The 17,101-nt window shown below is 32.7% G+C and overlaps 2 protein-coding genes across 4 annotated transcripts; both read left to right on the top strand.

Moving 5' to 3' along the window:
- The first annotated feature begins 2,993 nt into the window (after positions 1-2,993).
- Positions 2,994-3,758, top strand: LOC142550311 (uncharacterized). Its single transcript, XM_075659538.1, has one exon. The coding sequence runs from the start codon at positions 2,994-2,996 to the stop codon at positions 3,756-3,758; it is 765 nt and encodes a 254-aa protein (XP_075515653.1).
- A 7,024-nt stretch (positions 3,759-10,782) lies between these two features.
- Positions 10,783-16,278, top strand: LOC142549840 (phosphoglucan phosphatase LSF1, chloroplastic-like). 3 transcript variants are annotated; one of them, XM_075659027.1, is made up of 10 exons: positions 10,787-11,244; positions 11,657-11,763; positions 11,853-12,309; positions 12,656-12,727; positions 13,149-13,270; positions 13,509-13,724; positions 13,944-14,049; positions 14,284-14,396; positions 14,652-14,796; positions 14,978-16,278. In XM_075659027.1, the coding sequence occupies exons 1-10, from the start codon at positions 10,834-10,836 to the stop codon at positions 15,095-15,097; spliced, it is 1,869 nt and encodes a 622-aa protein (XP_075515142.1). In that variant the 5' UTR covers positions 10,787-10,833; the 3' UTR covers positions 15,098-16,278. The 3 variants fall into 3 exon arrangements, with proteins under 3 accessions (XP_075515143.1, XP_075515142.1, XP_075515144.1); XM_075659029.1 differs by lacking the exon at positions 10,787-11,244 and adding an exon at positions 11,278-11,484; XM_075659028.1 differs by lacking the exons at positions 14,652-14,796; positions 14,978-16,278 and adding an exon at positions 14,470-14,645 and having other exon boundaries at positions 10,783-11,244.
- The last annotated feature ends 823 nt before the right edge of the window (positions 16,279-17,101 follow it).

Here is a 17,101-nt window from a genome sequence, read left to right as displayed (position 1 = left end):
TTATTATTATTATTATAAAATTTGAAATTTTAGTGTCAGTATGGATTAGAAGTCATTTAATTAAATTTTTAACAATTAAACGTTAGTTTAATAACAATACAATTTATTATATTTTAATATGCAAAGCATTATTGATACGAATTAGAAAGGGTGGGTTGATAGAATCATAATATAAGAAGAAAGATTAATTGATTATAAAATGAGATTAAGTTTTGAAGATTATATATTTTTTTTTTGCTTTTTTTTTTTAAAAAAAATCGGTGTATTTGGATCTTAGGCCATCTCCAACCCTGCACCAAAATAGCGTTTTCATCTCCAATGAAACTGGGCTATTTTGCAAAATAGTGCAGCTCCATCTGCTCTGCTCAAATTGGTGCCAACCATTTTTAAATAATAGTATAATATTTATTATATTATTTTAATAATTAGATAATATTTATTGTATTATTTTAATAATTAAGTATAAAATCATAAAATTTAAAATATTTAATTATATAAACTTATAAATATATTTTACAATAATTTTATAATTAAACATCTAACACACAAATTTATTGAATAATATTTAAATATTCAAGTACACAGTTAAAATAAAAATACGAATTCGAATTCAGATAATTTAAATACAAATATAATAAAAAATAAACAAACTAAATCATCAATAATATTTCTAGTTTTTTATTTTATTTTTGACATTTTTCTCTCGTAAATATATGATTGATAAAATATCAAAAAAACCAACAACAAATAAATAAATTTAACTATTTTATATCAATTTTAATAAAGAAGCATTTGTATTAATTCGTATTATAAATATTAGAGTTAATATATATAAAAATCAAATAAATAAATTTAAATATTAATAAAAATAAAATTATAATTATAATACTAATATTAACATTAATTATAATTATATTGTTAAATTTATAAATAAATAGTAAACAAAAAGAATATTCTATAAATATACTTTTTAATGTAAAATTTGAAGTAAATGAGTTAGAGATGAATATTATATTTTGATATAAAAACTGTATCAAAATAGATTTATGAGTTAGAAATGATATCAATCAATTTATTTTTGTCAAAAACCTTTGTTTTATTTTATTTTTTGTAAATATGTTTGTTTGATAATCAAAGCAATCATTTCTAACCCCATAAAGACAGGCGTACGGGGAGGAATAAAATAATAAATATCGGAGGTCCACGAAACGAGTGGAGTGGGAGATTTCATTTTATTATATATATATTTTTTTCTTTTGGAAGACCATGGTTCGCTGGAACGGTCTTGGGAACTGCATTCACCGAGTCAAAATTCCGGGCAAAAACGTTGGATGCTTCGTAACGCCATTTTTTCGCAGTATATCGGTGATATATCGGTGGAACAGAACTGGTCGGTGGAACGGAACGGTTTTTATCCGATTTTTTGATATTTTACGTAGCTTGTTTTAAGTATTTACATTTTTACATTTTTGTGTCGTTTTTAACTTTCCTAATTTATTCATTATTTCTTCATCTAAGTTCAAAACATAAAATTAAATTTACGACAGCATCTGCTTAAAAATAGTAAACTATTTAATTAATTTATTCATATGTATTCATGATAGAATATTATTAATGCTAGTAATATTTGTGTTGTTTTTACTAATTTCTTGTATTTTTTTATTTTTTATTTTTAAATAACATTGGAATTGGAACGGTGGTTGCCGTTCCAAGCACCGCAACCGTTCCGGCAAACCATGGAGAAGACATAAGTGAGTTGTATCATTAATTCGAACAAACGAAAAAGAAAACGTAACTTAAATATATGAGATTCATGAACTATATGTTATCAAACTTTTTTTTTAGAAGTAAGCAAATTTATAAACCCACGAGTTTGTCATGTCTTTTGTCACAAATGAAATACATCGTTCAACCAAAATCAGATGACGAAGAAATAGCTTAACGAGCCAATCTATGAATAACAGAATGATTGGTTCTAAGTCATCTTAATGATTAATGAACAATTCTAAGTGTTTTTCTTATGTGTTTTTGATAAATCAACGATAAATATGGATGTAAGATGATTTGTTTGGACAGTAAGAAACTCTTTTTTACGTCTCGTTATCTACAACAAAAATCGAACAAAAAAGAGTTACGATCGAAGAAAAGTTGAAGTCGAATATAAAACAAAAGCTTCCCCAACAAGGTTTTATTCACATGATAATTCACTGGTGAGCTGTAATCAGTATTGGCTGCTTTCTAGAGTGTAAAAAAAAGTGTACGCCTGTTTTTTCTGGTGCAGCAAAAAACAACAGTACTGCAATTCTATTAAGCTCGGTACAAGAACGATCAATCAATCAATGCTGTTAAGTATCTTTGTTTAACTACGATGTAATATGCTCCCGGCTTTTGTTTTACATTGATTGGTTCAGAAAGACCGATGAAATTTATATATATATTAACATTAAAAATTAATAAACATGTAATTGCTTAGATTAACTAATATTGTTCTATCGATCGATAAAACATTTGATAAATAAATTGAAAGATCTTTAATTTGAATCAAATATATAATGATAAAAATATCGAGTTCAATATCGTACATAAACATGATGTGACTTATCATGCTAAATTGCTAATAATAATAATAAAAGCCTATAAAATTTATTTAACTTAATTATAATATTTTTAAATCCTCACGTTTATCTCGAGTAGATATTTGATTTTCGCTCTAAAAAAAATTATTTTCGGATTTTCAACAAAGTTATTAGAATTAGTATATGTATACCTTTAATGTTGATAGGAACAGCCAGGAAATTGTTTGTAATCACTAATTATAATGCTTAAAATAATAATATAGAATAAAATAGTATTTAATTTATTCTTTCGTGATTCCTCTCCCCGAGTATATAATATAGGCTTCCCCTCATCTCCATCGCACTTTCATCCACTAATTTCTCTCCAAAATCTACTTAATTTTCTACTTAATTGATAGCTCATTCAAATCAATGATAATGAAGAACAATCAAGAAGATGCGTACATGTGCCCGAGCTTTAGCTGCTATTCGGCCGACAAATTAGCGGACATCGTTGCGAAAGTCGCCATGGATGATGAAGAAAACGAGCACGATGAAGACTTTGAGTTCAATTTGATACGTGAAGATGAGGAGGTCGTGGTCTACGATGGCCAAATCCTGTCGATGTTTCCCGTTTTCAACGGCGATCTTAAGGAGGGATTTGATTCGGAGAGTCTCGGGATTCCGGTGAACAACATTTTAATCGACGACCGCGAGGAGAAAGAAGAGAGATCAGATCGGAATCAACTTCCTTTGTCTTCTTCGTCTGAAGGGAATGAATTGGAAAGCGTGCCCCCGGGGACGTACTCCATCTGGCGGCCTAAGGCGGCTGCTGTATTGTGTAAAAAGAGCAAGTCGACTGGATCGACGTCGTGGAGCTGGAAGCTCTCCGACATTCTGCGCCGGAGCAACAGCGACGGGAAGGACAATTATGTGTTTCTAACTCCCAAGCACCGTGGTCATGATCATCAAAAGCCTCAGAAGATAATCGAATCTTCAAAAGTTCAAAAGGTAGCAGGAACAAAGCCCGTCTCCGGCGGCGGTGGCGCGCCGGGATCTCCGTCGCCGCACGAGGTGCTTTATACCTGGAACAGAGCGATGAATGCAGAGAAGAGGAAGAAATCGTATCTACCGTACAGGCAAGGCCTTGTAGGGTTCTTCACTAATGTCAACGGCTTTAGCAGGAGTTTCCCGCACTTCTAGAAGCTTTTTATTTTAAAATTTTATTTTCTATTTAAAACAACGTAAAAATCCCTCAGGTTGTAATGAAAAAATAAGAATATTAATTTAAGAAGGATAATATTTTTTTTTTTACATTTCATGGAGTTTTTTAATATTTTGGGTTTTTAAAATTGAAGATGATATAATCATTTTGCTAGCATAATAAGACATCATGAAAGTTTTTTTTTTTTTTTACATCGTTCATCTTTCATATTATATAAATATAGTCAAAATAATGAAAATAAACACATGCAAATATGTATTATTATATTAAATAATCGCACGATTATATTATGTCTCAATCGCATTTGACGTGATGTAGCATGTACCTAAATATTTTTTGATTTGAAAAATCAAAAAATTTCATAAATAGCCAGTGATGGATATATCACTTGTTAATAATTGCGAAATGACTATATTATTTCAATTATCGAATAGGTCAATATTATTAATTAAGCAGTAAATATATACAAAAATGGGAATCATCCATCTTGGTGAGTTGAGCAATAAATTCATTATATATTAAGAGAATCAAAATTATGTGATCTTTAGAATTTCAAATAAAATTCAAATAAATATTACCTTTGAGAGCTGTACATCCTGCTTAGTTTATAAGTTCAACGCTGGAGCCTGGAGTATACTAATAATTAAAGTATTCAATTGGAAAACTGTATTACATTACACAATTAACCAAAAAAACTATCGTATCGCGATGCTTAAATTTGAATTGGTGAAGTAGACAAGGGTATGAATAGTCACGCGTTCGACTCATCCTATTGACACTACTTTCTCGGTCAAGCATGGCGTCCATGAATAAGTCTAGTACGGTTTATCCTGTCAGTCTGATTTACAAGCTACTGCATTAAGTTTGAGGGTAGTTCTACTACTTGAAGCCTGGGAGTTTGTCCGATAAACACCCAAAAAGTACGGGCTACAATCCCCTTAAAAAAAAAAAAAGAACCATCAATATATGAATAAGAAACACTAAGCAACTTGTTCGAGTCTAATGAATAACAACACAACAATTGGAAAATAGTGAAGAATCGTGCTTTAATATAAACGTACTACAGTTGTATATTTATCTTGATTATTATTCAACGATTTGGGATTAAAAGTTATCTGGATTTTGATTGGATACGCTTTGGTGTCCTAGTCATCCTCTTAACATGCATGGCTGATAAAATACCCCAAAAGTTGACTAAAGGAATATTTGACATTTCATTTTTAAATATACTAGCTAATAAATTATAGTGAGTACCTGATGAGAACAAATAAAGACACATATCATTTTTATCAAAATATATGTATGTTATATTGTTATTTTAAAAAAATATTGTATTAATTTTTATAAATAATCAGCTTAATCTTCGAGATATATTCAGATTTTTTTTTCAACTTGATTTAAATTTTGTAAACTTGGTTAAAATTCAATCAAGTATTCAATTTCGAGTTCGAGCTCATGAAATATCAAATTACTTAAGTCTGTGCTAAAAAAACTCGAAAATATTTGTAGCACAATTTTTTTTATAGATTGTTTGTACATAGTTTTAAGGTTTAAAATTTGTATTTATATATTCACGAAATACTCGAATAGAAACAATTAAAACTCGAACTCGATTCTAGCTTATGATAACTTAATGCGCTACATCTCTAATCCTCATATTATATATCTTTGTCAACACATACTACAAGAAATTTCAGAATCAACAGCAGACATACGACAACGGCTTTAACTAAAACCGCTCTTAAAAACTTTTAACAGCGGTTTTAGTTAAAACCGTTGTCGTAGATCATTTTTTAAACAAAAGACAACGGTTTTTATAAAATCGTTGTCTTTTGGGGGTCAAAGACAACGGTTTTTAGGGTCAATGACAACGGTTCTGTAAAATCGTTGTCTTTGAACGTTTATGACAACGATTTCATGAACCGTTGTCTATTAGCGTGTTTTTTTGGACAATCCCGTTAGCAACAGAATCAAGTAAAACCGTCGTTAATTAGAAACTCGCGACGGTTTAGCTATAACTGTCGCTATATTAGCGACAGTTTAATTTCAACCGTCGCTAACGTTAGCAACATAATCAAGTAAAACCGTCGCTAATTTGAAATCAGCGACAATTTAGCTATAACCGTCGCTAATATTAGCGACAATTGTAGCAAAACCGTCATTAATTTCAAAAATTCATTCCCATCTAAAATTACCTCCATTTTCTTCCACCACTCTCTATAAATACCTGCAAATTCGCTCCATTTTCTTCCACTTCACTTCACAACACTTAAAATTTTTCTCACTTACACGATTTTACAACTTCACAACACTTAAAATTTTTATCTCTTACACGATTTTACCACTTCACATCTCTTACACGATTTCACCACTTCAACACAATTAAAATTTTTATCTCTTACACGATTTTATCACTTCACGACACAACACAGATTTATTAAATTAATAATTTTTTTATTTTACCTAAAATATTAGCTACGGAATTCATGTATAAACCGTTGCTAAGTAGCGACGGTTTTGCACGTGAATGTCGTCGCTACATTTAGCGACGGTTATTAATAAACTGTCGCTACGTTTAGCGACGTTGTAATAAACCGTCACTAATTACCGTCGCTAATTAGCGACGGTTAATATATGTATTCTGTCGCAAATTCAAAACCGTCGCCAATTGTAGCTACGACCGTGAAAAACCGTTGTCTTTGAGCGAGCCATTTAACAACAGTGGCTTTAACAACAGTTTTAAAAGAGCTATAACAACGGTTTTTAACCGTTGTCGTATGACATTTTTCTTGTAGTGACATCCCACAAAACAAACATAAATTAGATGTCTAATGTTACATGATTACATATGTATATGTATAAGGTATGGGATGTGGCGGCTTGGGGCATAGACGAGTTGGCAAAACTTTGAGTAACGTTAGTTGATACTCAACGGTGCATATAAACGATTTTCATGTAGAACATATTATTTACTAAAATATTATGAAAAATATGCTCTGAGGTCGGTATTTGTTATCAGCTATCTCATTTTCTTGCCTTCTTATGCACATTATCGATTTACCTAACCATATGCTGACTTTTTTATTCAGAGAATAACCAACAATTGTTTCCATATGGATGAAGGACATCTGACTCGCATAAAAGGATAAACTTCTTAAAATAAGGTACGGGATGTGGCTGATTCGAATGATTGACCCGGAAAGTAAAGCAATGGGATATATATTATAAAAAATGTAAAAAATAGAGAAAATAATATTTTCTTGTCTGTTCGATTCGCTGTCCTAATATCTGGCAACAAACATAAAAAAAAGACACGTTTACTATGAGACTGATGATTGCTTATGGCCGTATCCAAAATTTGGATTTAGGGGTTGAGACGAAAATATATATTTTTAATAAGGAATTCATCAGTGTGGAAATCGCATAATTTTTCGCTTCAGATATTTTGCAATTTTTTCAAATTTGAAATTATATTAAGAATAATAAACACATATTAATATGACACCAAAATCTCAAGTTAATGATAAAATCTCATGTTCGAGACTTAACTGTAACGATGTCCCAACTAAAAAAAATAAAATACACACATAAAAATATTCCATGCTACTGAAATCCAGGAATACCTGCTTGTGTGGCCCTTTAAATTAAAATTCCGAGTATTATATTGGTATTTATGGCTCTCATTTGAAAATGGTTTTAGTCCAATTGTAACAGCTACGCGGCCCATACTAATAGTTTTGGGCTTAAATAGACGTAGAGAATTGATAAAGCTTCACTCGTTTGGGGCCCATTGATTTAGTATTTATGAATTTTTTAAACATAATATATATATATATATATACACACACACTAGGTATGGGCACCTCAATTCTTGAGGTGTCCTACCCATATTTAAAGTATAACATATGAATATATATATATTTTAAGAATAATTAATCATGTGTTTATATTTGTGTAAGTCTTATTTAAGAATATAAATTTAAAAGCTATATTTATCATGAACATAGGTTTTTTTTTATGTTTTTTAATATTCGTACGTTCAAACGATTAGTATTTTAAGTTGATACTGTGTATAAAAAATTGAAAAATACGAAAAAAAGAATTTATAAAAGTGTAAATAGTTAGGAAAAAGATTCAATTGGGTTTAAATAGAAGAAGTTTAATAAGATGTTGTAAATTAAATATAATGTATTGCTTTATTTTAAAATATAATGAAAGATATACTCTATCAATATGTTATTATAAATTTGAAAATAGAAGATAAGATTTTGGTATTGGTTGTAAGAGTGTTACATTTAATGATGATGTTGTTGTTAATGAATATATGAATGTGGTAACTTTAATTTAAATATAAATTGTTATATGAACCATTAAATAATCGATAAGAGCGCAAAAAATTTCAGGGTCATTAAAAAAATTTGAAAAAAATTTAGTGTAGAAAGGATTTCAATATGTTTAGCTTTTTTTTTTTGAGAATTTAGTTGACGGATATATGAATTTTGGAACCTAGGGTTTTTTATGACATATAAACATGTGAGTTAATATTAATTCGTAAGACAAAAGAATTAAAAATAACAATGATGGCTTAATAAAAGAAATTAAATTATATAAATAAAAATTATTTGGAGTTCGTACTAATATAAAGTTTATAATACGTTTACGCACATGTATATGATTGTTTTGATGGAATTCGTTGGTTTTTAGTATTGTTTCTATGTCTATTGCATAGTTTAGTAGGAGTAATTGTTTTGATTCCATGTTAGATATGTTTCATAAGAAGATGCCCTATATTGAGGTGGAGTAAAATCTTTTATTAAGTTGGCTACATATTTCTGAAATATGTGTTAATGTAATAATTTGCAATCCATGTTAGCAAGATAAATCGTACTGTAAAACTTTATACGATATACTCGTCCTATAAACGGTGATAGAGATACCAAACACATTATCATTATAATTAAACATAAAAGACAAAACATGACCATTTAGCTAATTACTAAGAGTAGATTTCTTGTGAGACGAGCTCACGAATCTTTATCTATGAGACAAGTCAACACTACCGATATTCACAATAAAAAATAGTACTCTTAACATATAAAATAATATTTTTCATTGATGACCCAAATAAGAGATCCGTCTCACAAAATACTACATGTAAGACCGTTTCACATAAATTTTTGTCATTAATAATCTGTGGATTAAGTGTGGATTAAATATGTTTCCGGGAGATAAACTTATTTTAAAAAATACTGAAAATTAAATGAGAATAAATAACAATTTAATGTGTTTAGTGGAACTAATTAAAGTACCAACCCTCGAATAAAATATGAAATATTTTCAAAACTTTTTTTCAGTCAAACGCGGTTCATATAGATGACAATTTACATACTTGTGATTTAAAAAATAATAATGGACCCTATATGTGTGTTAAATTCAGATCCTTGATTTTATCATGGGGTAGTGCCCTACATGTAGGATGAAATCCTATATGTGTGTTAAATTTAGATCCTTGATTTTATCATGGGTAGTGCCCTACATGTAGGATGAAATCAACCATATTACATGGACCAATTGCTTCAACCCGCTTGAATGAGTTTTCGCGTTTCTTCTCTCTTAATTCTCCTTTCCAAGAAAGCTAGGCTCAAAGAAAGAACCCTACTACTGCATTTATTAATATATCTCTGTGCAACACACTCTTCTCCTCCTGCTTGTCTGTGGTTTTGGGGTACTCAAATGCGCGAGATGGCCGTCTGCAAAAGCAGCAAGAAGAAGCAGTAGAGTTACATTTCTGTCCCATCTCAAATAATCAGCTCAATCTTACATTCATCTCTCGAATCGTTGTTGGTATCTCCCAAGAAAAAAGCAGCCTCACCCCTCGAAGCTCAGGGCCCTGCTCCACTCCCCAAGGTTTCTCATTTTCTTGATTTTTCTGCTTGGTTTCATCTGGATGTTGAGGACGTATGGTTTTAATCCTTCGATGCTTTCTCGAGGAACCCATGTGCGGTTTCTAAAGAAAAAGGTGAAATCTTCAACTTTCTTGGTTCAATTTTTTTTTTTATGTTTATTCTTGAATTTTTTCCTTCTAACCGAGTTATATTGACGATGAGAAGAAGAAAGCACACTGCAACCGGTATTTCTACGAGGGCGTGGAGTGAAGCGCCAATCTCACGTGATATTGTCCCAAGCTGTACAGTGGCGGAAGAGACACGTGTTATGGGGTTTACTTGCAACCGGACCAAAAGAGGCCCATTGCAAATTATTCATGCTTTCATATAAGTAGATATTATATTAATAATAATAACAACAACAAAACTTCACATCCAATTAAAATCATAAAAAATAGCCCCTACCTTTTGCTATCTCTATTTTATATTTAACGAAAAATTTCATGAAACATTCTCATGAATTATTTTTGTGAGACGAATATTCTATTTGAGTCGTTAATGAAAAATATTATTTTTTATGTCAAAACATTAATTTTTTCTTGTAAATATTGGCATATTTGACATAGAGTAGGTCTCTTGTGAGACGGTCTCACGAATATTTATCTGTGAGACGGGTCAATCCTACAGATATTCACAAAAAAAATAATACTATTAGCATAAAAAATAATATTTTTTCATTGATTACTCAACTAAGAGATCTGTCTCACAAAATATGAAACGTGAGATCGTTTTACACAAGTTTTTGCCTTTGACATATCACACAGATAAAAATTCATGAGATCATCTCACAATAAATTTATTTTATAGATTTAGTGTGAGACCATCTAAGGACATTTTGATTTGTTGGTCGTATGACTTTTCATTAATTTTTATAATTCTAATATTTTTTTAATATATAAAGTTTTTTATTAAGTTCACAATTTTTTTTTAAAAAAATAAAAATTATACAAATATATAACACGAATTGAAATAATTTTTTTTTTAAAAAAAAAAACCGGAAAACTCAACTCGTTGGACTGGATTATTATTATTTAAAAGTAAAGGAATCGCAAAGAAAAGTCTTTTGTGTCACGTGGAAATAAATCCAAAGAAAAGTATACAAAAATCTATGCTGGAAGAAGCGAAGCTCTCTAGCTTCCTCGTGAATCCCATCTCTCGCCGCTCGAATTCATTCACCAGAAACTTCCCAATTCGATCTTACATGTATTCTCTGCAGTTCTTGAATTGCTGGGGTTCCCACCGCTCCGTGTTTTTGTGTTCCAATGGCAACTCCCAGAAGAGTGGCGCCGCCATTCAATCCTCATTCTGGGGCAGAAGTTTCAATTTCAAGAATGGAGTTTCGAAGTTTGCGGCGCGTCGATCGTGTAGAAGGGTTTCTACCGTTGTGGCGGTGTCCTCTAACGCCTCCTCGTTCAAGATGAATTTGAATGAGTATATGGTGACACTGGAGAAGCCGCTCGGAATTCGATTCGGGCTCTCTGTTGAAGGGAAAGTTTTCGTTCTCGCACTTCTAAAAGGGGTATTCTTCTTTTCTATTTATATGGCGGCTTTTGATTTCAGTAAAAATTTTGGTTTGTGCTGCCGCTGATAATATCGTAGGAGCTGCAATTCATTTGCTCAAAAGTAGACGTGCAAACGAATTGAGGTGGTATATTTTCATTAGCTCCATCAATTGACACTGCACCAGAGCTCGAGCTCATCAAACTCAAAATAAAGTAGCTAGCTTTGCTCGTGATCAGATTGTACGTGTCAGAATATTGTCTGTGATCATATCCACGAGTTCATGAGAGCGAGCATTATCCTAATAATAATGATTTTATTGTGACTGGTTTGATGTAATTTAGTAGGCTCTTGGAGCACGGATCGTGCCCAATGACTGGATTTTGCTGATGTTATTTTTGACCAATTAATCCATTAAAGTGATCATGCAGGGGAATGCTGAGAAATCAAGAATAGTTATGGTGGGTGACACTTTGAAGAAAGCGAGTGAATCATCTACTTCAAAGCTTGTTGAAATCAAGGACTACGGCGATATAGAGTGCGAATTGCTTTGTGTTTCCGAAAAAAGTTTAGTAGTGATTAGGCCACTCATTCTTTTTGCTTCATTTTCTACTATGGTATCTGCAGGATTCTTGTCAAGGAGAAAGCCGGTTCTTGTAGCCTTGTGCTCGAGAGACCCTTCTCCCCTTTCCCCATCCATCTCTATCTTCTGAACGATCTTGATACTTTATTTAACCAAGGTCTTGTTCCAATTGCCACTTGGAACGATAGTACACAATCTTCAAACTCGAATGCATCTGGAGAGGATGCTGGAAACTCTGGATCGGTGACATTTTGTCCAAAACTTTTGTCTTCCAAAGGATGGAAGTATATGAATGATCAGAACAAGAATGGTCAACCAAAGATAGCTAAGAACTCTCCTACTCTACCATTTGGTCCTCTTGTTGCCACTTTCACAGAGGAATTGCCCGAAAACGCTGAATGGGGGCATGGTAGTTTTCCACTTGAAGAGTATGTGAAGGCATTGGAACGTTCAAGTGAAGAGCTGTACTATAACCATTCTCTTGGTATGCGCTATAGTAAGGTGTGCATACGAGCTGGTTTATTCATCATATTAGTATTGGCAGATGTTTATAGTCTGAAAAGAAAATACATTTGATCATCAGGTTTCTTAGAGTTTTTAAAGTGGGAATTGGAAAACAGACAGAGAAATAAATAGAGTTTTTGACTAGAGAAAGTGGCATACCATTTTTAAACTGCCCGTGAATAATTTTTTTACACTTTTTTTTCGTACTTCTCAATCTCTCTCTCTCTCTCTCTCTCTCTCTCTGTGTTTATATCTTACTTTGATTCTTTTTCAGAATTAGTGCCACTAGATGACTTCGAGTAATAATTCAACTCCATCTTATGCCTTCGCTTTGTTTTGATAGATTACGGAGCAAATTTATGTCGGATCATGTATTCAAACAGAAAAAGATGTAGGGACACTGTTTGACATGGTGGTGAGAGCTAACATACCCTTATATTCTTTACTATTGTTTGATTTATAAAATTTTCCCCTTAGATTTTCATCTCACCCGTCTCTTACGCACCCAAAATGATATGTAAATTTTCTCCACCACCTATCTTGGCAGTCTTTTTCAGGAGTCACAAAATGATACTGTTCCATTATATTAGTAAAGCATCTGGTGCATTATTAGTATTATCCATTTCCTTAACATAATTGAAACAGATTGTTATTGTCTATGAAATCTTTGGAATAGTTTGGATATGTAGTCCTCTGAACACAATTTTTTTATTTAGTTATTTTAAATGAACCATATTACTAGGTACTTCTGTTCTGGTTTATTACCCTTATCTCGTGCAATGTATTGGTCGTCTCGGGTTCCTTTGCTAAACCGAAACATTTTGCGATGTCTGCAGGGAGTGACAGCAGTACTGAATTTCCAGAGTACAATTGAAGCTGCAAATTGGGGAATTGATTCAAATTCGATCAATGAGTCATGCCAAAAGTTTAATGTCCTTATGATTAACTATCCCATAAGGTTGTTGCATGGTGCTTTCTTGGGAAGAATAATATAATTCAGTGTCGTTATGCTTTCTATTTAAAATAATTTTCACCTACTTATCCTCGTCTAAATCTGTTGATGCGCGAAATACCTCAAAAAGTAAATAACAACACAGTTTCATATTGTTGTATTTTAAAGAGTTTATTATATGAAATCTTTTCTCCTATGTTTTCTGCACTTATGATTTTCTTTTTATTATCATTTTTTATTTTAGGGACTCAGATTCTTTTGACATGAGAAAAAAACTGCCATTCTGCGTGGGTCTTCTGCTACGCTTACTTAAGAAGAACCATTGTGTTTATATTACTTGCACCACTGGGTTTGACCGATCACCTGCTTGTGTGATTGCCTACCTACACTGGATAACAGATACCTCCCTTCATGCTGCTCACAATTTTGTTACTGGTTTGCATACATGCAAGCCTGATAGGTTTGACACTTCATCCGTTCTCAAACTTTGTAAAGAATGTGATGCCATAAACAGCCTTATCCTTGTTCTTAACTTTTGTCCTTGTGTGAATCCTATCAGTAAAATGTAATGTTAATTCTGGTTCTCTAAGAATATTGTACTAAATTAATATTGAATATCTACCAATCATTTGGCACGGCGCACTCTGATTTGAGCTTCTAACCAAGATTTTAAATGCAGGCCAGCAATTGCCTGGGCAACATGGGATCTTATTGCCATGGTTGAAAGTGGCATCCATGATGGACCTTCAACCCATGCTATAACTTTTGTGTGGAACGGTCACGAGGTGAGGAGATAATTCCCAACTCATTAAGTGCCGAGGTCTCTATTGGTTAAGGGCCATGTAGCCGATGAAACTGAAAGCATGTAGCCGGAGCAGACACAGATTCCCAAGCTGATAACAAAGATGAAACTGAAAGCATGTAGCCTTCGCTACATGCTTTCAGTTTCATCTTTGTTATCAGCTTGGGAATCTGTGTCTACTTTAGTTTTTTTAATCTGAGAAATCTTCTTCTTGCAGGGGGAAGATGTATACTTGGTAGGAGATTTTACGGGAAACTGGAAAGAGCCCATCAAGGCAGTGCACAAGGGTGGCCCCAGATATGAAGTTGATATTAGACTTCCACAGGGAAAGTAAGTTTCCTTATCCTCTCATTTAGAAGCCTAATAATCTGAGGGTCTGTCGTCAAGCTATAGTCTTCGGCAGGTATTGCTTTCTTACAAAATTTCGGTGAGTAGAAGGCTTACATTCCAGTCAATTAAACCATGAAAGGACCAGATACTTATGTGCTGTGAGGGAATCCCTCAATTGTTCGTTCCTGTCATGATAAGGACTAAGTTTTAGATTCATAACCACCAAGATGCTGAATCGTAAAATATATGTTACAGATATTACTACAAGTACATTATTAATGAAAACTGGAGGCATTCAACAGCTTCACCAACAGAAAGGGACGAAAGGGGGAATATTAACAATGTAATTGTAATTGGTGACACGGCCAGTGTGAAACCTTCTCTTTTACCGCCACAGAAGGTATGGCTAACCCCAACCTGGAGAGAGATATTTGTAACCACAAAACTCTAAATCACATTGCTATTACTATTTTGGCCAGCCCCTTTAATTGTTACCAAAGGAAATTGAGTTACAGAAAACAATAATGACCCTTGTAGTGTTCATTCAGTGCTGATGGTACTTGGAACCTTCTTTGTGTTAGGACGCAAATATTGTGAAGGTCATTGAGAGGCCATTGACGGAAAATGAGCGCTTTATGTTGGCAAAAGCTGCTCGATGTGTTGCCTTTTCTGTCTGTCCTATAAGGCTGGCTCCAAAGTGATAGACGTGCATCCGCTTTTCTACTACATCTGGAAATTGTAACAGGAAGTTCATTAACAACTCTTTCGTCGTTCTTCTGGTAACCCGTTACACAAATCATTATATACTACAAGGGCCAGCATGAGCACGATGAATAGATATTATTACGCTTCTTGGATAGAATCAGCAGGGCTTCGTATGCTTGCTTGGTGCACAAGTTGTTAAAGGTCATATATGCTTATGATTTCCAAGTTCAAGTTCAAGTTCGGAGGCGAAAGTGCCTACCTCTATTTGGTGAAGTCAAGCTTTATGTTTATTCTACTTAGAGCTCACAAATCACAGTCAATGTATTTGCTATGACATGCAAGGATCATAAATTATATTCCTTTTTTCAGTGGTTCTGGTTGCGCTTTGGACGTATAAATAATACTTGTAACGAATAAAACTTTTTGAAACTTATTTTTTTCCCCAAATTTTTGTGTTGCTCGTCATGATTTAAAAAAAGTTAATGGATTTTTGTGTTTTATCTTTTCATTTATATATAGGAGGATGTCAAGTATTTTTCAGTTAAGTTGTAAAAAGGTTCCTACGTATCATTTCAGATAGACACAGTAACTTTCTTTTCCTTTTTTTAAAAAAAATGTTAGGGATCAGTTTGTCAATTAGGTGTCGAACCCGAAATCTCGTTCCAAACGCCATCCGTAACTTTCTTTTCTTTGGTGAAGTAAAACTGGGAATTGGGGACAGATTGGTAATTTAACTGTTCTCAAGAGTGCTGCAAGGATGACAAAACAATGTTGACATCATGAAACTGGTGGAGACTTTGAAATACAAGGGCTATAGACTACAAGCATGGCCGAAAGGACAACGGGCAAGACCATCCTCACCAATGCATCCCCAACATTGAATCTCTCTCAATCTTCATGTTCTGCAAAACGAAAATGCAGATCAGTCTCCAATTAATATGCAAACCAATTCCAGTAATGTTGGGGAAGTGTGCGGAAACCCAAATGGTGTTGATGTATTCATTTGGTTAAGGACTAGACGCCTCCAAGATGCAATCCGAGGTAACATATGCAGGGTCAATCTATAAAAAAATGTAAAGAATTTTTTGTGTTTAACTATTATTTTTTCACAATTTCGTACATGTACTAGTCATCAGACCAAAAACTCAATGGAATTCACGACTTTGGTTTCATTTTAGATTATCTTTACATATCTATGAGTATTCAACTTGCACAAGCATCTGAATCCATATAATATGAATGCTTTTAGAGCGTTGATATCATACCATAAGTCCGGAAAAAGAGCACAAATCCAATGAAAGATCTCAATCTTGTTATTCATTCTATAATTCATTAAAGTCTTGGTCGAAATATGATTTTAAGGCTCCCTATCACTAACAAAACGCATGTTCCCCCTGCCGCAGAACAATCCACAGGTAGTAGATAAAGTAGTTGTGCACCACCAAGTTTTAGAGATAGGGCCTTATCTTATATTATCCTTCACCCACCATAGGTGTCTACCTTCTTGAAATGAATTATCCACAAAATTTTTATTTTAAATTCACCCCATCATAATACATAATCATACATTCTTGGTAAATATGAGCAGTAGTAAAATCAAAACTTTCATGTTTCTTTTTCCTTTTTTTTTTTGAGTTGGGAAAAAGATTTTTTTTTACAATCGAGGTCTCGAACTCAAATCTCGTCTCAAATTTAAAATTTTGGTGTCAGAAGAGCTATAAATATCTACAAAACTTCCATATTTCTATTATTACAAAAAAGTCAAATAATCTAGTGTTGCTTAAATGAAAACATGCATTTGAGTGCAATTTTCTTAATCTTTCATTTTTCCCCAACCCAAAACTGAATCCATCTCCAACATCCATACCTGATCCGCATGGGGAGAAGCTCAATTTTACATACATTATCCAATTATTTTCACATGCATGCACTCCATGACAATTTATATTAATTAGTCTGTAACATATTTTCCATATACATTCATTAAGGAAATATATAAT

This window comes from Primulina tabacum, chromosome 6 (assembly GCF_025594145.1).
Source record: "Primulina tabacum isolate GXHZ01 chromosome 6, ASM2559414v2, whole genome shotgun sequence".
Lineage (NCBI taxonomy): Eukaryota > Viridiplantae > Streptophyta > Magnoliopsida > Lamiales > Gesneriaceae > Primulina > Primulina tabacum.
Note: the sequence above shows the minus strand (reverse complement) of the source record. Positions and strands in the feature narration are given on the sequence as shown.